This window comes from Aquila chrysaetos, chromosome 5 (genome assembly GCF_900496995.4).
Source record: "Aquila chrysaetos chrysaetos chromosome 5, bAquChr1.4, whole genome shotgun sequence".
NCBI classification, from domain to species: domain Eukaryota; kingdom Metazoa; phylum Chordata; class Aves; order Accipitriformes; family Accipitridae; genus Aquila; species Aquila chrysaetos.
This window is the reverse complement of record NC_044008.1, coordinates 69,687,956-69,711,457: the sequence shown is the minus strand read 5'-3', so window position 1 is coordinate 69,711,457 and position 23,502 is coordinate 69,687,956. Positions and strand designations below refer to the sequence as shown.

At 42.2% G+C, this 23,502-nt stretch overlaps 1 protein-coding gene and 1 long non-coding RNA gene across 18 annotated transcripts in view; one reads left to right on the top strand and one right to left on the bottom strand.

Annotated features, from left to right (window-relative positions):
- The window catches only part of SPAG9 (sperm associated antigen 9), a 66,014-nt gene extending 51,851 nt beyond the window's left edge, over nucleotides 1-14,163 (top strand). For 11 of the 17 annotated variants that reach the window (XM_041123569.1, XM_030014051.2, XM_030014050.2 and 8 more), the window contains 9 exons: nucleotides 306-386; nucleotides 887-954; nucleotides 2,199-2,347; nucleotides 3,507-3,678; nucleotides 4,649-4,762; nucleotides 6,547-6,585; nucleotides 7,451-7,627; nucleotides 8,426-8,563; nucleotides 10,450-14,163. In XM_041123569.1, the coding sequence (XP_040979503.1) occupies nucleotides 306-386; nucleotides 887-954; nucleotides 2,199-2,347; nucleotides 3,507-3,678; nucleotides 4,649-4,762; nucleotides 6,547-6,585; nucleotides 7,451-7,627; nucleotides 8,426-8,563; nucleotides 10,450-10,565 (1,054 nt within the window). In that variant the 3' untranslated portion in view covers nucleotides 10,566-14,163. The remainder of the gene's footprint in view (nucleotides 1-305; nucleotides 387-886; nucleotides 955-2,198; nucleotides 2,348-3,506; nucleotides 3,679-4,648; nucleotides 4,763-6,546; nucleotides 6,586-7,450; nucleotides 7,628-8,425; nucleotides 8,564-10,449) is intronic. The other 6 variants (XM_030014054.2, XM_030014056.2, XM_030014055.2 and 3 more) reach the window with 1 other exon arrangement.
- A 1,476-nt stretch (nucleotides 14,164-15,639) lies between these two features.
- On the bottom strand, nucleotides 15,640-23,114 carry LOC115342237. The gene is made up of 2 exons (XR_003923689.2): nucleotides 23,059-23,114; nucleotides 15,640-16,514 (listed from the first exon to the last, which is right to left on the bottom strand). It is a non-coding gene; the product is annotated as an uncharacterized LOC115342237 (long non-coding RNA).
- Nucleotides 23,115-23,502: the final 388 nt, after the last annotated feature.

Genomic DNA, 23,502 nt, shown 5'->3' with positions numbered 1-23,502 from the left:
GGTCAAAGAAATTATGGTCTGATAATTCCATAACTTTCAATATTTTATTATGCTAGAAGAATATATTGCCCTTTTTACTGCAGATGTACCTGCAAAGGACTTGGTAATGTTTCATGTCTCTGAAAAACCATTCTGCTGCTTATGTAGTTTTTTCTTTCAGTCTATACATAGTTTTCAGTGGAAGACGAAAACTTATTTTTCCCTTTGATTGTGGATTTCAATTATAGGGGTTTTGCTTGGGTTTTTTTTTCCTGTCTGGTAGACCTTTTGTAGTGCTTTTAATCCCTCCTGATTTGTCTTTGCAGCCTGTATGTTCATTCGTCAGTGGCCCAGTGGAGGAAATGTGTTCATGCCATTAAACTTAAAGATTCTATTCTCAGTATTGTGTAAGTCCTGAAAGAATGTCATGTAAATCATAATGAACTTTTGTTAAAATAGCCAAGTAGTTTTATATTTCCTCCTCAGATATTGGGAATGTCAGTTGCCATAAATGCATGCATTTTCTTTGAGGGGCAGTGGAAAACTTTTGGGGAGTAAGGAAAATAAAAGGAATCTTGTGTCTGTTGGAAATACTGTAGCTCAAATGATGAGCTGTAGCTGTATACTTGGTATTCTTGGTAGCTGTATACTCAAAACAGTTATAGGTTGTTATGCTTGATGTTTTCTTCAGCTGTTGTAGCTAGATATATTTTAAGCTTTCTGAACTGGATTTTGACGCCTTGTTACTGTCCCTTCTCTTGAGCTATATTGTAGAAATCAAAACACTAGGGCTAACGTGAATATAAAAAGTATGCTGAAATATAAAATGTTTATACCTCACTTTAAACTTGCAGTTTCAGAAATGCAGTCTAATGGTGTGTATTCTTGTGCCTCCTTTTTTTCCCAGACATGTAAAAGGAATAGTATTAGTTGCACTAGCTGATGGAACACTAGCAATATTTCATCGAGGAGTTGGTAAGCATTCTAACAGATCTTGAAACGAGTGAAGTTGTAACAGGACTTAGGGAAGAAATGTGCCATTTTTAAATAGTGTTTTGAAAAGGTATTCCCCAATGGCCTTTTTACATGTTGTCTTGAGAAATCTTTCTAGTATTTCAGTTGCAGTTTCAAGTACCATTTTTGCACTGTCCTGGCACGCTCCTAGAATATTTTCTTACTCTGAGAAGGAGAATGGGATTTATCTGAGCTAAATAGCAAAGAGCCTGTTGATTAAGTCCACTTTGATCGTCGTCTCTTGCTTTTTCATCATGCTCAGTAGTCATGTCTCCTGTGTTGTTATTAGTGTTAATAATTGTCCGCAGCCAAGTCCTTCAATGAGAATTTTGTAAGCATCCCTTCTGAATTTCTGCCTAAACCACTCCTGGACAAGTTCCATTCTTTCAGCCTGCAAAATAAGGACCTGGAGGGGAAGGTCTTACTATAAGTAACTGGAACTTACCTGTTGGCTTGTTTCCACAGACTCCCCATTCATTTGTTCTTTTCCTTGTGGAGTTTAAATCCCTGTGCTCAGCATTTAGAAGAATTAAAGGAGCTGCACAGCACTAATGCAAATATTGGGAAAGATGCATCTGGGATGAAGTTGTTACGTTTTTAGTGTGGGTTTTTTTTTTTAAAACTCAGATTCTAGTGGCTTACAATCCTTAAGGATCTCGAGTAAATGTCAGTGATTATCTGTGGCTTAGTTCAGTCTACAGAAGAATTTTACTTGGTGTTGAATGACCAAATTTAGTATGCTTTTAGTAGATTTCAAGTGCATTTCTTAAGATCTTGCAGCATATTTTAAAAAAATCTTGATGCACTGGTCAACAATTCTATGTTCAGTCAAGCAGCAAGTGCCTAGCACTGTGTGGGTAGTTGCTTGTTGTAATGTATACTGATGCCTATCCAAGTAAAGCATTTAGCACTAGGTAACTTTCTGTTTTTAAAAATGTTTTGATATGTTTTAAACATGAGTCACTGTACAACCTTATTATATTAAAAACAAAATAGCATTTGGGATGGTGGTAGTTCGTATAACTAGTTCCAGGGTTTTTTTTATGAGGAGCCTAGCCATAAATTTCTATTGACTTATCCAGATTATTACAGTGCTTTTAAAAAATTAGACTGTTAAGATATTTGCCTGTACTTTTAAATAATTTTTAAACTCATAGGAACCTATGTTTTGTTTCATTTTTTTTCTTTTCTCTCTGTTTTTGAAGATGGTCAATGGGATTTGACGAACTATCACCTCTTAGATCTGGGCCGGCCACATCATTCGATAAGATGCATGACAGTGGTACATGACAAAGTCTGGTGTGGCTACAGGAACAAAATCTATGTTGTTCAACCAAAGGCCATGAAAATAGAGGCAAGTTAAAATGGTGCTTAAAATAATTACATGTTATGTTTTAATATTGTCTCATGCTACAGCTCAAACTCCAGAGTACTCTAGAGAACAGTTATTTGTTCACCAGTACAGAAACAAGCAACCAAACAAATTTGTCTTGGGGAAATACTGTTACATTTTCTTAAGATGTTTTCATTGTTTTGGAAGATTTTAAGCCATGATGAGACAGTTCTTATTTATTGAAACCAATCTGGGGGGGGGGGGGGGGGCTAGTTCTCCACTTCTAGCTGGCCAGGAACTGACGAGTGTCCTTGTGCAGAGCTTGTATTCTCTATGTGCATGCCTCATTGTGTTCTCCACCCACCTGTAACCTTTTCTATAATCTGTCTTTGCATACTTTAGAGGTTTGTAAGTGTTAATCTTGAATGTACTCTCCCTCCAGTTATAGAATAGTTTATTTATATAAGGTGCGTAAGCTGGTGTTTCCGCAGTGTTGTATGTGTACCTGGCATCTCAAGTACAGAAAGTGGCTAAGGTTTCTGAAAGCTATTAGCAGTATTAATACTTCAGCTTTTGCTAATTGGCCTGAGACATGGGCCAGACCTTTTGAGGGTGACTGCTTAGCTCTTCTGAAAATATCAAGCACCCAATTAATAATCTATTTTTGTGAAGAATATATATATGTATATATGGGAAAACTGAAATGAAGGAATTCATACAAGAGTGAAATGAATTGTTTTGCTGGTGGATAGTACGTATTTTGCACTGCGTTGGTATGCAAGAGCAAGGCCTGCCTGACAGAACTAGGAAGAAAAAACACTTTTTGGGCATATGTATCTTGTGCTGTGACGGGAGGACCTTATAACAAAAAAGCTCCAGGTTAAATGGAGATGGAAGCCAGAGTAGACTGGAATATGATATCTAAATGAAGACACGGTAGGAAACTATGGCTTTGAGATCACACTCCAGGGAAGGGAATCAGCATTTTTACTATTACTTTACCAGCATCATATGGTAATTGTAACTAAGCTAAACACTGTACCTGCAAGTGATCGTGCAAATCAGAGGGTCATAGATGACTTAAGAAAATTGCCAGTGTTGGCAGTGTAAGAGTAACAGAGAAGTCTTTCTTACTCTTTCCTTTGTTTCATCTTCTAATTTAAAATCCAATCTTTCATAGAAGTCATTTGATGCGCACCCAAGAAGAGAAAGCCAAGTGAGGCAGCTGGCATGGGTGGGTGATGGGGTGTGGGTGTCTATTCGTCTGGACTCCACCCTGCGTCTCTATCATGCGCACACGTATCAGCATCTACAAGATGTGGACATTGAACCTTATGTAAGCAAAATGCTAGGTAAGTTGATGAGGAAAACTGTAGTATTCTTACACCTCTTGCTGTCTGGAGCTTTCTTTTCCTGTTATGGATCAGGCAATTCTCACTACAAACTAGGGGGAAGGGTGGGTGGAAGGCTAATCAAATCCTGTTTGTGAAAACTTGAATCTGTCAATCTGTAAAGCATGATGAGGATTATAGGTCTTCTGATGCAGTCTGTTGGTCCTGCCTGATGTCTAAAGTGTCCCTAAAAATGCAGAACTAATGAGGAAAATGGTGGTTGGGTTGGGCAGGCATCAATAGAGACACTAAAATCTTTCTCTTTTTTACTGTACTGATGCCTTTTTCTAAATCTAAGAGTGGGAAGAATCCCTTACTTGCCTGGAAAAATTGCCTCTTTTTCAAGAACACACAAATGCAAAATAGCAAATTTTTATTGCTATTGAAGCTAATAAGCTTTCTGATGTTTTTCATTAATGTTTATATAAGAGCAGTTTGACCACCTACATAACACAACAAATACAGGTAATTAGGCCATGGGAAATCCTTCACAAGTATGTGCTTAGCTGGTCAGCTGCCTTCTGCTCCCCTCACAGGGCTAATGAATGAGAAATTAATTTTAATGGATGAGAAATCATTATCTTGCATCTGTAAACTCACCTTTTTTTTGTTTGTTTGTTTGAAAAGCTGCCCTGGTACTGTAAGCCCCAAAAGACTTTTTTGTGCAGCGTTATGGAGCCGTTATACCTTTTGTGCTTTCTCGCAGTTAATGTTAGTCTTTTTCTGTATAGGTTCACAACTTAATTAACAGAGTGTTTTAGCCTTTTAGGTTATCTTTAAAACTTAAATGTACTCCTCTACCTTGTTTTTGTTTGAAGTGGGAGGGAATTACTTGTCCGCGTGGTTTGGGAGTTGGAGTTAAGATTCTCTGTTATGGAACTAAAATTATTCTTGCTCATAATTTTTGATGAAAAGCATCTTTTGTTTTTAGGTACTGGTAAACTGGGATTCTCATTTGTGAGAATCACAGCTCTTATGGTGTCTTGTAATCGTTTATGGGTAGGAACAGGAAATGGTGTCATCATCTCCATTCCATTAACAGAAAGTAAGTAAAATATAAATGAATAGCACTGTGCAATATGCTGTAGACACAAAAAGAGAATATTAAACGCCATTCAGATGCTTGCTAATGGATAGAAAGCTTTACTGCCAGGTCTGAATCTTTCAGGTTTGTAACAGATTGGGCCTGTGTGATGTTTAGCACCTAATCTGTGTACATGGTTACAATTACTCTGAGCAAAAAAGCACATCTCCAAAATCTCCTGTACTTCAATTTGAGCAGAGTTGCTGTGGCTTGAATGAGAGACACTTTGAAGCCTTAGAGGTGTTACGAGTATTAGCAGCACTTATAGAAGTATATTGCTTGGAAGAGATGGCTTTAGTTTTCTAATTAATGTTATGTTTTGATTGCCATATGATCACCAGAGTAGATTTTTGTTTGATTTGAGCAAGTTGATGTTGTTGCTAATACAATTTGATTGGCTTTAGTTCTTGAGAATTCATCACAAAGCTGGTATAAAGGACTGCAACAGCAGTAGTACCGACTGCTTTAAAGGACACGTTCAAAGCTACAGGAGTTGTAAGCCCCTTCTACAAATAGGGCACTAACTTCTAGGTAAAATTCCAGTAATGCAAATCCAGGTATCTGCTTAATAACAGACCCCTCTGTCATAGGCTGAAATTCCTTGGGGGTAGGAGAGGAAGCATTCAGATATGGGCAGTTGAACCTCTGGAGAAGGAAAAAGTCCAGTTCAAAGGCAAAACAAATCTTAAGTAGGTAAAGCTTGGGAAGAATCAGTGTGCAAATTTATTGCATTTAAAATAACAAAACAACAACAACAAAAAAATCCCATAAAAACCAACCCAACACTTGTGCCTGAGACTGATGTTAGAACACATGGACAGAAGTTTCAGAAAATAAAATACAGAAATTTGATAGTCCTAATTGTACGGTTGTTATATAGAAAGCAGTACAGTCTGACAGGTGATATTTTAGGGTAATTGAATAGTAAAAACTCTTCATGTTGTATCTGCTTTGTTGAACAGCACATACATGCATTTTTTTTCTCATACTGTTCCATTACATCGTCCATCCATTCAATAAATGTCTTTTTTTGCATTGCATGAACGTACTAAGGAAGGACAGGCTTCCTATCATGAATTTGAAATAGTTTAAATCATGCTTTCAAAAATTATAGCGCTTAATTTGCATCAAGCTTAATGTTTCCAGAGGAGTTTGTTTTGAAACAGTAGCGAACATGAAAAAATCCCTTTTAAAGCTATTCAGTTCAATTTCAGTTTTGCTAGTTGTTAATGAATTGGAGCAACCATTTGTGGGTAGCCTGATGGTGGGTTTGAGAACCCTTGTTACAAATATTCACGGTTTTCAAAAACAGTCGCGTCCTTCTATAAGCAATTGCATATCTGAGTTCCCTGGGTCTCAATAGCAGGGCATCTTCCAGATCCGCAGATGATATTTCAAAAGGGAACTTGAAAACATGAGTTGTTCTATATTATTTTGGTAGCCTCCTGCCAAGGAAAGAGAGAAAGGGGAAACGTTGCTAATCAATAAGAAACTTTATAGCGATAAAGCACATGAAAGTGGCGGTGCTTTCATTGTCCATTTGGTACTGAAACTTTTATAACAAGATGCTGTTCTTTGTGACTTTTTATTGAATCTTCTGTAATTAGATATTTACTGGTTTTAGGAGCTAAAATTTTAAGCTCTGCCTTATCAAAAACCAAAATATAAGAGTGGTGGGTTCTCATTAATCCTTCTCCTCTACTGTCATACCTATCCATTTCCCCTTTCCTCCTTTCTCACTTTAGCTGTAATCCTCCACCAGGGACGTTTACTGGGGCTGAGGGGTAAGTGCAGATCCTGAACAAAAATCTACTTTCAGGCTTCTAATAGCCACTTCGAGGCTGTTTCCCACTCCTTATAGATCTACCCTTTGTATGTTCCTAAATGTTTTTCCACTTGCAGTTACTGCATTGCAGCAGTTTTATGTTTGCTAAATGGCCACCAATCTGCTCAGCAGTTTAGTATATCATCCTGTGTTGCAGCTGAACTTTCATACAGACTTTGTTTTTCTTCCAGCCAATGTGATACCATATCTTATAACTTTGTCATTAATCCACATCATTTACTGTCTTGTTACAAATCACTGTTTCTTTCACTACTTTGATAGTCTTTGGAATGGAGATGGCTTGTATGTCTAGCATGACTACTTCTCTGTTTTAATGGATTTTAAAACTTCAGTAAAAACTAGATGTAGAATTATAATAGGGTAGCTCCTTCATGCCCACAGGTGGCTATATTTAGAGAATTTTTGCTGGCAAGGGGATACCCTATGATTAGTTGGAATGAAACTGTCTTTAATTATATGTTTAAGTACATTGAATTTGCTCGTACTGAAACACATTAGAGGTACTTATTTTCTATGAAAGATACAGTCCTTTCGCAAATTATTTTTTTCCAAAAGTAGGATATTAAAATCCGGTGTTTATGCTAGACTAATAAGAATCCTGCTCCATTTTCTGATGTACTTAAAATAACGAAGCATGCAATCTTTTTTCTTTCCAGCTCTGTCTTGAATTGGCATTGCTGCCCTCCTGTTTCATTTTTATCTAAGTTGGCTTTAGCTTTTAGATGGTACCATAAGGTTTCTTAACAAATAACCATTTCTGTAACTTGTATTTTCAAGTAGAAAACACTTCTCTTCTTTTACAGCTAATAAAGCCGCAGCAGGCTCCGGAAACCGTCCGGGGAGCGTAATACGTGTATACGGCGATGAAAACAGTGACAAAGTGACTCCGGGAACTTTCATACCATATTGTTCAATGGCACACGCGCAGCTTTGCTTCCACGGGCACCGTGATGCTGTTAAATTCTTTGTCGCAGTACCTGGTGAGGTTTCATTACCGTTCTTCAAATGAACTTTCTTTTTCGCCTTCATTTGCTTAGTTAAACATAGTGTTTAGGCAAAGATAGCAAGTGTATGAGATAGTGCATTCAGAAACGTTTTATTATGTTTTATTACCGAGACTTGTCTGATTCCCAAGTGCAGTGTTGTTTAATGGGAGGAAAAGGGTTTGGTCACAAAAGAAGAAGTGCTTTGTTTCCCTCTGGGAAGAAGGTACTGTGGTGAGCAAGTACTTGCCTATTAAGAAGGCAGTCAACTGTTAATTGATGTAAGGTCCAATTTAAGAGTCTGACATCCTGCAGGAAGGATGAGCTACTAAGGGAAAAGCCCACAAAGGAAAGACTCTCAGTTGAAAAGCTAAGAGTTTCCTAGAAGCTGCAGTGCTGGCTGAATGCCCTCTCAGTGCTTCTATGCACCTCGTGTGCTGGAATTAAATGACAGAAGTTTGCTTAATGGGTTGACATGCGCTGAATCATTTCAGTTGTGTGTCTGAAAGTCTTTAAGTCTTGTTTCAATGTCATTCTCTAGATCTGCATACCTGTGCTGTGAAATCTATCAAGAGGCATTTAATTTTCTGGTTTCCGTTGAACTGACCTGAACAGATTCTTCATCTCTTTAGAGAGATGAAATCAGAGCAAAGCTAGTTTTCTGTCCCTCCCTGAAGAGATACTAGAATCCAAACTTAAGTGTATCATTAGGCATTAAGTATATCATCCAATGACCAAATACAGCTGGTGGTATTCTGTGAGATGTGGCATAAAAATGTTTTGTTTTTAATCCAGGTCAGGTTGTTTGCCCACAGAGTAGTGGTGGAACAGAGCTAACAGCTGATAAACCAGCCCAAGAGTCCTTCAACCAGAGTCCCTTAAAATCGATGTTGGTGATAAGTGGTGGAGAAGGATATATTGACTTCAGAATGGGTAAGAAATACTGAGCTTAAAATCAGTTGTAACCTCTTCATACTGAAAGGTCATTAACCATATAATAACTTCTGTTGTGATTGCAGAGTGCATTTGTGTGGTCAGTCAGTGTATAGTCTTTATTAAGCAGGTGTGAGGATAGAAGTATCTCTATTCTCCCCAACATACACCTTCAGCTTACCCTTCTCCTCCCAATAAACCATGACCTCTGAGTTGCCTGTGTAAAAAGGTTTATTTGAAACTCTGCTTTGGAGTCATGTACCACCTTACCATTTATACTTTGTCTTACTTTGACAGGTTAGTTTTCTGTCTCAAACTGCTGCAAAATATGTCCTTAGTTACTTAAATATGCAGACTGACTCCAAAAAGAGTCATGTATTAAGTGAAGAACACTCAAACTAAAATTTACTCATTTTTGAGTGAAGGGAAAAAGTAGCTCGCTGTTGTCTTTGCATGCCCTTCTGATTTTGATCACTGTTTTTTTTCAGGTAGCACTTTTGCATGGTCCTACGCCATAAAAGATTTCTTGTAAAAACTTTTTTCTTTTTAATTGAAGCCGTTGGGGAAATATAACAAAATGAGAGTGGTTGTTCTATGCTTAGAATATGCAGCTAGACACCTTGACAAGAAGTGCCTAAAAGAAGTCGTAACCCCTAGACCTGGTTTTGACCTTTTGCCTAAATCTGTCTATAGTGTTTTTCAAAAACAAACAACCAACAAAAAAACCCCACAAAGAACAGTACAAAGAAAACCCACGAAGGCCAGCCCAAATTCTGTCATCCCACTAATCAATGAAAAATATGTTCCTGCCGGTAACCCCAGTGGAGTTACGGGGGAGGCAGGACTTGAGGCAATTCTGTGCCACGCTGTAGTGAGTAGTAAAAACTCTGCACTTTTTCCAAGCTGGTATAGCTACATACCAAATGTGCGTTTTGCTGTCCTTGTGGCATGATGCAAAGCCATGAAGTTAAGCGTCAGTACTATAGCTGCATTAGCTCAGCCATTACCACATTAGTGCAGCAAACTGGCTCAAGAGCAAGTTCAGGCTCTTCTATGTTTAGATTCCTCACACCTCCAAAGTAGTCTAACCAGAAAGCCAGCCAAACTGTGACTTGAAACCTTCCTGAAGTTGTAGGTCAGTTCCCATTTCATCTGATTAAACTGACGTTCTTCTGTACCACAAGACTGCCTCTGTATTGAGGTTTATTACTGTCTACGTGCAGTTTTGTTTAGTGGTTAGTCTGTCACCTTTGATCCAAGTCAGCTCATGTCACCAAGAGCTTAGACACAGTTACAAAACTGCTCTTCTCTTCTGAAGAGCAATAATGGAGAATACGCTTAAGGCTGTCTTGTGCCAGTGTGTGCGGCGTTGTGACAAGCTAGGATAACTAGAACGAGAGGAAAGAAGGGGAAAGGTTCATCATAGATGTGAATGTGGCACTGTCTCCCTTGTGCTCAATTACTGCTCTTACTGCCAGAGCACTTTATATGGTTTATGCTAGCACGCTTTTTTGTCATATAACCATCTCCATTTGTACCTGGGAGGTACTGCAAGTTTGCAAGTGAGGTTGTTGTTTTTCTGCCTTAAAGAGTTATAAGTAAGTAATGAAATGTGTAGAACATGGATACTTACGAAACCACATTTAATTTTGGCGGCTAGAACTGAAGAATATGACCATCAGAATACTAGGCTCTGAAATAATTATGCAACAGACTTTCAGTTTGTAATGTATATATTCAGTCTTGAATATGCTTTTACATGAGCATATGGCAACTACTGTCTTTTATAGTGTTTTGCTTGTAAACCTGGATGTCGCTTGTCTTGCTCCATTTGGTGTTAATACTCTTTTTTATTGTGTGCCTGAATCGAAGCTGCTGTTTTTCAGGTGACGAAGGTGGAGAATCTGAACTCCTTGGAGAAGCTCTACAACTTGAACCTTCTGTAGCCAAAGCTGAGAGGAGTCACTTGATAGTGTGGCAAGTAATGTGTGGCAGTGAGTGAGCCTATAGGATGCAGCTGGAGACCTTAAAGAAAAAGAAAAAAAAAAAGAAAAAAAGAAAAAAAAAAGCTTCTGCATGTTTTTTTATTTTGTGAAACCTGTTTCACTACATGATGTTGAAGCATTTCTTTGCTGTTTAACTTTATCTTGCAAATCTGTCATACCTTTAACTATACAGGAATTAGCTTGTGCTGGTTTACTGCACCCGTGTTACATGGAACAGTATAATGAAATCAGATCTTTCTCAAAATTGGTGTGCACACCATAGTAAGCAACTGAGACATTAGTTTTACTGTACCACAGCAATCTAATGTAGTTCACTTCTTTGGTAGTCTCACTTGAGTTCAGCTTTATTACAACTGAGCTTCATTTCACTGTATAATGCATTGAGTAAAACAGCAAAGTTATTCCCAGAGTATTAAAAAATTGACAAATTATAAGATGGATTATTAAGACTCATCCAAATATTCAGTGAGGGCTAAAGCAAACTGTAAATTTCAGCTTCTGTTTTCAAACCGGGAAAGTCTTGCTTATATAGTGTATACGGTTTAATTTGTTACATTCATCAGAATATCTGGGGGGAAGAGGGGATTGTATAGGAATTAAGATGACAATATTTAAATAAAATCACATGTTTTCACTATTGAACCTTAAAGTTTGAGAACTGCTGCCCTCAATAATGAGCAATTTTGAGCATAGTGTTTTTCCATTTCCCTGACACGGAACAACTCGGTTTCCAAAGGGTATTCTTAGGATGATTTAAATTTGAAAATAACTGTAAAATTCTTGAACAGGGGATATGTTTTTGTTCTTTTCTTGTCTTAACTCCTTATGTCCTAAGCACTAGAATGATCTTCTCTGCCTAGCTGGTCAAACTCATGAGGCACTACATGTGTGAAGGTTAGAGACCTCGATTAGAGCATGAGAAAAGACTGAGAGTGTACAGGAAAAATGCATTCTGCCCAAGTGAGATTGTAAAGGAACTTTAGTGCCAGATTATTAGGTACAAAATGTATTTTTTTGTAGTTGCATACCCCAGTTTAGTAAAAAAAAAAAAAAAAAAAAAATTTAGCAACAATGTTAGCAGGTAACACTAAGATTGAGTAAATTGATGAAAGTCAGAAGACTCTAATATTAGGCTGACATTCTGTCTACTCACCATCTATTTTTTTAACCATAAGTGTGAGTTGAAGACTGTCTTGCTTTTACCTTGAATTTCCTCCATTAGTATCAGACCTAAGTTAAATACTTCATGATTTCTGTACTTCAGAATACTTTAAAACCCAGATTTGCTTTTTCATTTAGTCTCTGGAAAGTAAAAGTTTTGAGGGGTTTTAATAAACGTCCAGCATTTACCCCCAAAAGGCTGGGACTGTTCTGTTCAGATTAGCAGAGAAATTTAGTAACTTGGTTATGTGAGAGAACTGAACAGTTTCAGAAGAGTAAATATAGAAACACTTTTTTAAAACTGCCTAAACATTTTTATGCAATAGGAGCAGTTCTGGTCTATCAGGCAAACATGTGTTTATATATTTTTCTTAATTTTTTAAATGAACACATTTAGCTGAGGTCTATTGTGTAAATATATATTTAGGCAGCTTTTTCAAATGCATATCATAGCTGATAAACCAGAAGAACTCCATTCAGGTCTATTGGTTAGATTTATATGTATAAATACTTTTTAAGCGACATATTTTGTACACAGCTGTTCCTCTCGTAAATATGTATCTAGGACATGAACTATGTAGTAAAAATCCTTATTAAAGATGTCTAATATCTTGGTAGTATTTTTCTCTTCAGAATGCCAAAAGTGATGAGAGCATGTTGTTCATAATTTGCTTTCCAAATTCATCTTTAACATCACTCCTGAAGTACTTTGGCTTAAATATAAAGTCTGGGAGCTTTTTAAAAATTATACAAATACAGAAAGTAAACTGAGTAAACACTCTTAGAAAGACCTATTTAAAACTTACATAGACATGTATGCTGAACCTGAAGCACATCTGAATTAACTTACAAAATTGGATGTCCAAGAAAAATGCTGTCTAAACTTTTACTGTTGTGCAGAATCTTCACTGTGAGCGGTGCAGTTTCATTGCTTCTCCTGCCATTTTCTTAAATTTTTTTTTTTTTTTCCCTCTTTGGAAAACAGTCTCCAAAGCTTTTACTCACTGGTTGATTGTCACATTCTCATGTTCTCAGAAAAAAAAAGCGCACAATTCTGTTCCTTGGTTCTTGTGTAGCATTTTATTTGTAATTAGCGATGAGCTGTTTTCTCTGAACGGCTTTACTGCTATCAACTAGAGCAGTTCAATCTGGCAAGTGTGTACCTGGTCTTTTGCCAAATGTATCTGGTCCACCGTGCCATTTTAGTCACCTCAGTGGGCCAACTCTTGCAAATTTTTCAGAGAATGATTGTTTCTGTCTAAAAGTGGAAGGGTTTTAAAGAAAACAGTAGGTTAACTATGTACCGCTGTGGGTGTAGATAAAAGGCATGTGCACTTCTCTGTATTTCTCATTTAAAAACTTTATCCCCTGTCCTAAGGTACAGTAGATTAGATGGGTCCCTGTTGTCATCACAGTGCCCTGGGATTTCTAAACTCTATTTAAGGTCGCTTTGAATGGTGAATAAAGCACGTAAAAACTCAGGCACTGAGATGACAATACACTCCTACAAATCCGTCTCAAGAATGTGTTTATGCATACACTCATGTGATTAAAGCATCATATAAATAGGAGCTAATCTCTTGATAGCTACAGCTTGTTAATAGTTTGGAAACATTTCGAGCACAAAATATGCAGCACATTACTTGCCTGGGTAAGGGTGTTTGCATGGTAAAGGTGAAATGCGTTGTATAAGCTGCTGCATTGTCCATTTCTTGTAAAGGTCTTCCTGCGTTGGATCAGATAGAGCTGGCAGAGCGTAGACACTTTATCATAGGCTGCCTTAGTAACAAACAAATGTTAAATCTGTTTTATTATACTAACTGTTCTAAAGAACGTGTGTCTTTTAAAATGCTGTGTAACTGAATATTTATTTCCATGTGAGTATTATAAAAGTTACCAAAGGATTAAACCTGACTTAGCACTCTTGTAAGCGGCCCTGTTGAGACAGGGTCTTGTGAAGGCCCTGCTCTGTAAAAGAGACACGGTAAACTCAAATACAGTTCTTTAGGGAAATTAAATGTTTTTTCTAACAGGGTTATGCCATATTGTAACAACCTATGTTGCACCTCAAAGCATTTTTCTATACACTAAATGTTTCTCCCGCCCTCTAACAAGATTAAGTTTCCTTTATTAATTTTGTTGATGCACATTTCTCAATCTTTTAAGCATATATTTTAAACATTTTATGGTCTGTAATTTTTGGAAGTTTTGTCTGTTGGACACTTTACGCTGAATTTTACTTGCCTCTGTAATCCGAGATGGATACTACAGCGTTAAACTTGCTGTCTGTTAAAACTTGAGGCTTCTTTTCTGTGAGCAGAAAAGCTCATATAGCAGTGTAGTTATTTCAGTATTTATTTCTATTATTGAATCCATGGGGTTCAGAATGTAACTTTGTACATGAAATATATATAAATATGTATATGAAACATGCATTGGATTGGTGTGTTCTTTGTAGTCTCATGTTAAGTTCAAAGGTTTTTGATACTACCGGAAGGCATAATAATTGGGTATTTTACACTAGCAGCCAAATATTGCCATCATAAATACAGGTAGTCTAATGTATTTGAGTCAGCCCATGGATAGCGGTGTAATCCTGCTCTCGTACTGGGCCTAAGCAAAAACTCTGCAGAAAAACTTTGCTCTCTGACTGCCTCCCAAATGCCGTCTTCGCCTCTTACGTGGCCCGCAAACCCACTGGTGCATAGGTTAAGAATCTAGAGGAGATCTGCTTAACTGCAGCTCAGATGAAATAGGCACTGGCACTGGAATTTATTTTTCAAGTTTCCTTAGATGAATCTTTGGTAAGGTTCTAAGCTCAAATGCATGTTGGTTACTTACTGCACAGCCAAGGAAATAGTGTATTTATAAGGCAGAAGAATGAGGACTCGGTGACAAGAGGTTGATTTCTACTGCAGAAAAGGAGCACTTGGCTAGAGCCAGGTTTCAATTGTTTCCTGGCTCACCTGCCACTTTCTAACCACATTTGTCCCAGCAATTTATCTTGATTAATATGTAACAAGTGGCCATGCCACTGAAAATGTTTGCTTAACCTTTGTTGTAATGGATTGGGGTGGCCCCCTCCTCACACAATGACGACTCTGTCCCCTGGTGTGCCAGGGGCACGGTGCCGTCTAGTCCCTTACCTCGCCGTGGTGATGTGCAAGCATATGTTACTCTTGCTTCTCTCCGGCTGCAGCGACGGGCCTACGTAAAGTTGTTGCTTTTGAATACCTCTAGGATGCAAATACTTCATACTCGCACGTGCAAACATAGGAATCATCCATGGTTCAGAAAACGTGAAGTGTCCTGTTACTAGTGTTGTACCAACTTGAAATTTTATCATCTTGGTTCTTTAAAAAAAAAAAAAAAAAAAAAAAAAATCTAAACCATCTTTTTGCTCATTTACTGGAGTTTTCTCGCAAGATTTTTGCCTCTCCAGAGCGGATGTACTGACAAATTTCCCTCTCCTCACAGTGTTTATTTGCGGGATGTGTCCTTTCACAGGCATGTCACATCGTTGCACTGTGCTAAGGCAGTGTGTGTATGTATTAAATAGGAAGAAGCATCATAAATCTTTACTCTGGAAATGTTTAAGCTCTTCTGGCAGCCCTGACAGCCCCTCAGGTGTGTGGGTAAGTAATTTAATTTTTCAGATCCTGCGTTGAGAGAAGTGCTAATAGAATTGTCAACTAGGTTAAGGTGTTACAAATTATATTTGGAGACTGAAGTTTTAAGCTGTTATAAATACCCAAGACCTTCTGCAACGAATGTGGTGATAATAGGAAAAGCACTCAGTTTCTGTAGCAGATTTTTAAAAAGTTATCTCAGTTGTATCAGTCTCCTATAAAAAGAGGTATTCAAATCAGAATATGTAAAATGTTAATAATCATACAGGAAGTAAAAATGTTTCAGTGTGAATGCTCTTTATTGGAAAATACTTTTTTGCTGGGAATTAAACCCCAAACTTATTGAGAGAGATTGAGATAATTTCCCTTTTTCTACAAGGGAATAGCAAACCAAAATAAGGGATTCTTTTTGCCATCACCCCCCTTTTTCAGCACCCTGTAATCTATTTGAAAGCTGTTTGAGCAGTACAGTCTGTAAATGTTATTTAACTTTATGATGATCTCTGATGCACATTCTACTGTAAAACAAGCTTTGAGGGTGGCCTTTTGGCCTTGGACCGTACTCCACGGCATGGCCTTCAGGACTTGTTGCCGTTTTGCGTGGTTATAGTTAACTTCTTAAGCTGTTTTGAGATAACAAACCCGAGTATGTGAATTGTTTTCCTGCTTGTCAAAACGTCCTGGAAAGTGATGGTGGGCAGGTTGCTGATGAGAATTGCCATGGATTGCAGCTTGTTATTATCGCCTTGTGCTTCCAGAGAGGATGGAAACCCCCAGGACTGGGCGCAGTCTGTGTTGGATTTAAACACAAGATGGTGCTCTTGCAATTCAAAGACAACATGGAGATCTAGAGAGAAAACTCATTCTGCTGGAGGATTCTCTTCTCCCTGCCTTTCTCTCAGCATCCAAGTTTCAGGTTTCCTCTAACAGCTCTTCAAGGTGAAGCTGTTGTGTCAGCGGTCAAAGAAAGGAAAGGAGAATTGGAGTGTTTGATCATCAAAGGGGTCAGAAGACGACTCTCCCTTGCCTTCTCCTCTCTTGCAGGTTAGGGCAGGTTGTGGGGATTTGTCTCTCTCCGGTACGGTCCCAGCCAAAAGGCTGGGCTGGAGGCGGCTGCTCCAGAGCTGGGACCTCTTCAGCCTGTTGCACCTAATGCTTAGAAAAAAAGGAAAGAAAAAAGGTTTCCTTCTCTAAAAAAGATCATGTTGAGCAGCCCCTGTGCCCCGGCCAGCAGGAAGGAGCCGGGCAGGGTGGGCGCTGCCTGCAGCGTGTCATTGGGGCCGAGCAGCTGCTTTGCAGCACCCCCCTGCCTGCCACTTCTCCAGCTTCAGGAAAGTCCTGCTCCAGTTTGTAGATGCGACACTAACGACTCCCTTGATTCATACCCTGCCTGCAGAACAGCCCTTTAAAAGCTGCTCACAACCAGCAGCTCTGGTTCCAATGGTGAGAGGGGCTGGTGCTCCTCTCAGCTGGCTGTGGACCTTCCCCTTCCCTCTTCCACCCCTGAGCCCAAGGGCTTTGGGAGATGCGGGTGGTTTCAGCAGTGAAAGAGAGGGTTGCTGCCATCACCTGCTGCTCCCTCTGCTCAAAATGTCACTGCGCCCAGGCGCTCCTGCTTCGTAGGCTGTCTCAGGTCTGGAGCTTAAATGAGGAAGGAAAGAGGGGAAAAAAAAAAAAAAAACCAACGAAGAAAACAACCTGTGTTGGAAACCTTCCCAGACCACACATCTGCTTTTCACTTCCACCTTTCGGCGTGCGGGGCCGAGATGGGGAGCACTGTGTCCTGGCGGTCCTGGGGCCCTGCGCTGGCAGGGACAGAGCTGCTGCCAGCTGCAACCCACATCTGGACCAGTGTGGTCGTGGCGGCAGCGCTTCGTTAAGGTGTCATCCTTATGCTATCTCATAGCCTGGTTCGCAGGCACAGTTTTCAGGGTCTCCCTTTAAAATAAAATCAGGCTGATGCTTGCTTCGAGTTTAAGGAAAAAAAAAAAACCAAACAAAACTGATAGGTGCCGCACTGGGTCAGACCACAGGTCCTGGTGTCCTGTGTGACGGTGGCTGCAAGCAAATGCCTGGAGGAGAGAGCAAGAATGAGGCGGATGCGTACGTCACCCTGCACCCTGCTATGCCTTCAGGCTTAAAGACTCGGCTTCTCCCTTGCGGAAATAACTGGATTGATAGAAAATGATGCAGCTCTCTGCATCCCGGCAGGAATAAAAAGCAGGAAAACAGAGAGCCCTCTGTTGTTGGTTTGCAAAGGTAGCTGGAATACCTCTAGATACTCCTCTAATTCTGGTAAATACTGAGAATGCGATAAAGTTTTACATTTCTTCCGCCACTTGCATTTCTTGTGCAACTGCACGGGTGCTCGCGGCAGATGCTGTCGCAGGGATGCGGGTGCCACGCACGGCTCTGTCCCTGCTTGCTTGGGGCAGTGGTTTCTGCTCTCCGGGATGGCGGAGACGTGTCTGCAGGGAGGAGCAGCGTGTGGATCAGGTGTGAAGAGCTTCAGTCTTTCAGGCCAGACCTGGCAGCAGTTTGGGGTGGGTAATTGCACTGGGAAATGGTGTTAAAGGCTGATGGAGGAGGCTGAATCCAGGAAAGAAAAGATGCTGAGGACTTTTTTGGCTGTTAATTGATGTGTTCAATGAGAGAACAGCAGGATGTGTGCGTGGGCAGGGAAAATTGAATTTTTGTCAAAATTGCCCAAAAGGTAATGAAAATCCCTGAGATAAGAGAGATGAATTGTGCGGCATCCACAAAACCATTAGAGTCCAGTTGACTCACTTGCAAATAAACACTGTGTGGGTGCTCGCTAGCAAAAAACGCTCCTCTGCCCTTTGCAGATGCGCTTGTATCTCATTCCTCCTGGGAAGGAAAGATGCTGCAGCTGGGGTCCCTGTGTCCAGCCAGACCTCGGAGGTGCGAGGGGAGCAGGATCAGGCCCCCACAGTGGTGTTGCAAACTCAGAGCACCAGACACGAGGCCAGCAGCAGCGTTTCGGGCTGATAGCCGCACTTGGGTGTTGAAAGCGTTCCTGTTTTGTGAGCTGGGTTTTGCAAGCACCTTAAGGTGTGATCTTAAATGAGACAAAGGAGAAGTAAAGCCGAGGAGGTCCTAAGGAGCGTTTTCAGCTTGTGAAGGAAGGCAGGCCAGCAGCACTGGCTGCGCTCACCCCGCCAATGAAGTGGTAATTTGTTTCCATATTTTTCCCATGGCTAAAGCCGACTTTGCTGGGCTTCTTGCACCCTTGAGCAGCTGGGTTGCATGAGCTGAAGCTTGACCATGCTTCCTACTGCTCGCTCAGACAGTGACGCTTTAGGCTGGTATCTACACGCCATAAATTATAGGTCTGTTCTGAGGCTGATGCCCAAAAGAGAAAATCAGAGCTAAAGAGCTAGTTGAAATGGTCGTGGTTGACAAGAACTGTGCATCAGACGGGCACAGTTCGGAGGTTTTTCAGTGCTGGTGGTCTTTCTGGTCCTCTAGCTGCTCTATACCCAAATATTGGCCTTAGGGCGCAGCGCGCAGCACGTCTTCCTCCAGGGAAGCTTTGGTGTTTGGACAAGAGACATGGGAGTTTTTGCTAATCTGTGCAGCTGCTGCAGTTTCCTCTTTTGTTTGTACAAATTCCATTTTTTAAGTACATCTCACGCCCTGTGTGTGCTGAACTTGGGCAGCTCTCGTCACTTCTCATCAAAAACTAAATAAATTACTGATGCTGCAAGTCCTGCCTTCCCCTCCAGCCGTTAATCACCCTGCACAATGCCACCGACATTCTCAAGGTTACTGAAGTTACACACCAAGCAATTGGGATGAAAACATCCTGGCCTGCAGCTGGTTCAGATGGAGTTTGGGATTATTCAGACTTGGGCTGCTTTGGCCCGGAGGTGGGAGCTGCTGGGTGGAGGCAGCCGGGTCCTGGTGTGGGTGCTGATGTTTGCCTGCACGTGTGCTGCCTGCAGAGTTTCAGCAGTTGGAGCCAAACCAGCCTGGAGGGTGAATAAGCCTTGGGACTTGCAGATTTGGGGCTTAGTGGCATAGCCCTGGGAGCAGGGCATTGATTTGTATCATGGGTACAGTCCATCTGCAGCAGTCCCCGGTGCCGTGGTACTGCTCAGAGCTTCTGGAAGAGGCTGAGAAGGGCCGGTGGCAAATCTGGGCACATTCCTGGCAGGTGGAGCAACACCCCGTGGGTAATTGGGGGACGTCGCTCCTTAATGGAAGAATGCATCGGTGCTGGACAAGGAGTGAATCTGCAGGGAAGCCTCCAAGGCGATGTTGGCATCACAGCCGCTTGTGCTGGAGAGATGCTCTGGGGTCATCCCTGCAGCTCCGACATGGCAGCAGAAACACTGCAAAGCCCTGGGTCGTCTCCTCTCTGCGACCAGGTCCTTCTGCAAACAAGGAGGGGGATGCAACCCCCTTGTTGAATTTCCCTCTTCAAAGATTTTGACTTGCCGTCGCCTAAAAGTACGGGTGAGGGCTAAGAAAGGCATAGTCTCACCACTCAACCTTGTGTCCAGGGCAAACACCAAGGGCTGAGACTGGCGTGGGTTTGTTCCGCTCGGTCCTCGTGAGAAGCCGAACGTCGGCGCTGCCTGGCTTTTCTGCGCCTCGGAGCAGACACCTACGTTCCCTCCAAGCCCCCATCTCTGAACCCTCCGACAGCCCAACATCGCTGCGTCTTTAACAGAGGCCAAATAAAGAAATGCTATGAAATGAGCTTAGCGGGGTGCTAGAATAGGAGCCCCATCCCAGGCCAGTAGTAAATAAAGTTACATAAGTCAGTAGGTCATAGCTCTAACTAAGCCTTTTATGGGTCATAAATCCACATTTCCTGGATTTTATAGCTTCTGGTTAAAAATATTTAAAATACTATGTGATTGGAATAAGCCAGTTGATCGTCTCTCAACACAAATACTGTGCTGGGACAAGCTCCTCGTCCTGCAAGGAGGGGGGATGCTCCCAGAGGAAAGCTGGGTGGAAGCAAAAAATGAGGCACTGCCATGTATATATACGCTGTAATTCAGGGACTTGGCCAGCGCCACATCACCATATGGTGACACGATGTTGTGCTCTCCCTTTAAATAGCATCAGCATCCGGCATCTTTATTTCTGCAGGTTTTATGGCGGTGGAGGGTGCAAGAACCTATTGGCTTTTAATAGCTTGGAGTTGTTTAGTGGTTTTATTGCCTGACAGCACTGTGCTTTCTGGGATGCTTTAGGAAGTGCAGTAATTAAATGTTTTTATCAAATGTACCCACCTGGGGAATGTTAAACATTTTCTATTGGTAACTGCAATTCAGGGATTGTCCTGGTTCATTCGGGGCTGTGACTAGCACCGCAGCTGAGTAAAATGCCAAGAGCTGAGCTGGTGGCCCAAGGATGGACACCCAGACTGTGCCGTGCATCGAGCCTCCTGGAGCAGGCTTCAAATTCAGTATAGCTGCTAGATGAGTGGCTTTGAAACCACGGTCTGCGTACGTTTGGTTTCTGTGGGGTGCTTGGGGCGCCAGGGACCCTCTTCCCAAAAATGACTCCTGGGCTCGAGTGCCTCAATCCTGCAGACTTCTAAGCACACATGTAAAGTCGCAGCACATGACTTCAATGGGGCTATTCATGTCCCCACGGGAAGCACCCGCTTCGCTTCTTGCGGGATTAAGAACGCTGCAAGTCTTAAATCAAGGGCATGAGAAGGGAGGAAAGAAGTAAGATTTGCCCCCAAAATACCACGAGTTCCTTTATTACCACAGAGGAAGGACAAGGGTGGCAATGACAGCTTTAGACTTCAGGAACTTTGGCGAATGGGGGAAATACCTTGCTGCTTTCTTCCTCCTTAATGAAATGCCTTCCTTACAAGCCAGTGCTTTCTCATTTCCCAGAAGATGAACATTAGATTTGCTCTTTCTTGCTGAGAATGAGCATGCTGGGCTGGGTCACCGCCCTGTGCAGGAGCGAGGGGGCATTACCTGGCTCCATACACCTCTTGGCCAAGGCCAGCGTGGTCCATGAGGTTTCTAAGCCATTTTTCTTCCATCGCTGCTGCCGCTTTGTTATAATCTTGGTTTGCCATCGTCTCCGCTCGACTGGCATCTGCACAACCCATGAGGCATCTGTTGCTTCATTTTAGCCTGTTCCATGGTCTGATCAATCCTTGTAGTATTTGGCTCGTTTTCATTTCCCATCTTGCCCACTTTGTTCACGAAGTTTTTGTACTTCCCCAGGCCGGTGCTGTGTCCTGCGCTGCCCTGTAGCTCCTGCAGTTAAACCCCGTTACAGCACTTCATGCTCAAACATCTGGCTCAAGAACGGAGCCTTGAAAGGGATCGCTCTGAATCAACGTGTGTTTTCTATAGCTAAGGTTCTTGGGTTCTTCCCCAAAGAAGTCAATGAATAACTGTAACTGTTAACACGGATCCCTTTAATTTGGAAGCTGCAAATGGTTCACCTCGTCCCCAAACCTATTCCTGTTGAGGGATCAGCATGAAGCAAATGAGCGTTTCTCAGCTTGTCAGTTCTTTCCTTGCTTTGATGGCTCTCCCCAGAAATCAGGTCCTGGCTTGCCTTGCCTGGTGCCACAGCTGGACTTGGCTTGGGCCAGTTCACCGTAGTATCAGCAGATAAGTTAAAAGGAGCAGTAGCTGGCTGAAAGGCCTCCATGTCTTTGCTGGAGGAGAATGAAACTGGAAGATGGACCTACGGAGGCTCCGGAGGGATACGTGTTATGCCTGAGGCAGGTCAGCTTTTTCGCTACTGACTTGGGAGTAGATTTAAATGTCACAGATAAGGCATCCCTTCATCTGGGGCTTTTCAAGAGATCACGCAAAGCAAGTCAGGACAGTCTTACCCTTTCACAGGCAATGTATGCAGAAACCAATTTTATTCCCTTCTTATTTGCAGTAACTTCAGGAGGCTGTTACCACATCTCCCTTGGTCTTCCATTGACTACAAACCCTGGTTATCTCACTCTCTCTCCTCATAACCCGTATCTTCTGATCATTTCCATCCCTTTCTGGACTTTGCCTCCTCAGTTGTTCAGCCTGAGCAGAGCACATCTAACGCATGACAGTCCCCACGAGGTTTCCTAAACCGTGTAGCATAAGGGACCCTGCAGAGCCTGCGATCCTCCCTTGCTCCCTGGTCTTTTCCTGCAGATCTCCTGCCTACCTGAGTGCTCCTTGGCTGTTATTTTTGCTGAGAGGTTTTATTCTGCATTTGTTCTAACTTTCAGCTCCTGCTGCACTTTGACTCATTTTAATATTGTTACTATCTCAAACCTACTCCTTGTCACATATTTGGGGAGTAGGCAGGAGACATCCAAGAATCTGAAGCCAAAAATAGGGAGAATGAGAGAAAATAAAATTATTACTTTCAAGCTCTTCTGACTCAAACCCAGTCTAGCTCTGCAGCCGCAGCAGGGCTCCAGGGCACCCAGCGGGATGCACCTTTGGGGGAGGCACCCTTAGCCACGGCCACGCGGCCGACATCAGTCCCCTCTTCCCAGTCCCCGTGCTGTGCTCGTGCCGGTCAGAACTGCACCGGCTGTGCCACGAAATCCGAAGTTCTCCTAAACCTCAGCCCCAAATAGCTGCGATACCCTTCAGTCTGCTTATATACCCTACACACGCCGTGCAGAAGCAGCACCGGGACCCTGGGGGCAGGGAGAAGGAGTCGCGAGAGCAAGATGCGTCCTTACTGATCAGAAAGCGTTGGGTTGTTCACACCCAGGAAAAAAACGTGTTGCGTACCCGTCCCGCGGCGCCCTGCGTAGCTACAGCCGCTCGAGCCCAGCCGTCCGCCCTCGTCCCTTCGGGCGCGTGGCTCGCCCCTGCGGCCAGCCCTTCTCGCAAGGCACGGGGCTACGTCTGGTCTCCGCCACGTAACGTTACCCCGAGGAACGTATGGGATACGCGCGTCTGCTGGGCCAGGCGTGAACCCCCCCGCCGGGGCCAGCCGCGCGAGAGGTAAGGGAGGTTCTGCGCAGGATTTCAAGGAGGTGCGTCGGGGGGGGGGGGGGGGGGGGGGGGGGGGATGCGAGCTGGGGAACTGGCATCTGACTGGGTACCCGAGGGAGTTGAAATGTGCTTTTGCAAAGATGTCGGCGCTCGCCTCTCCCGCCGACCTCCGCGGTCACGGGCAG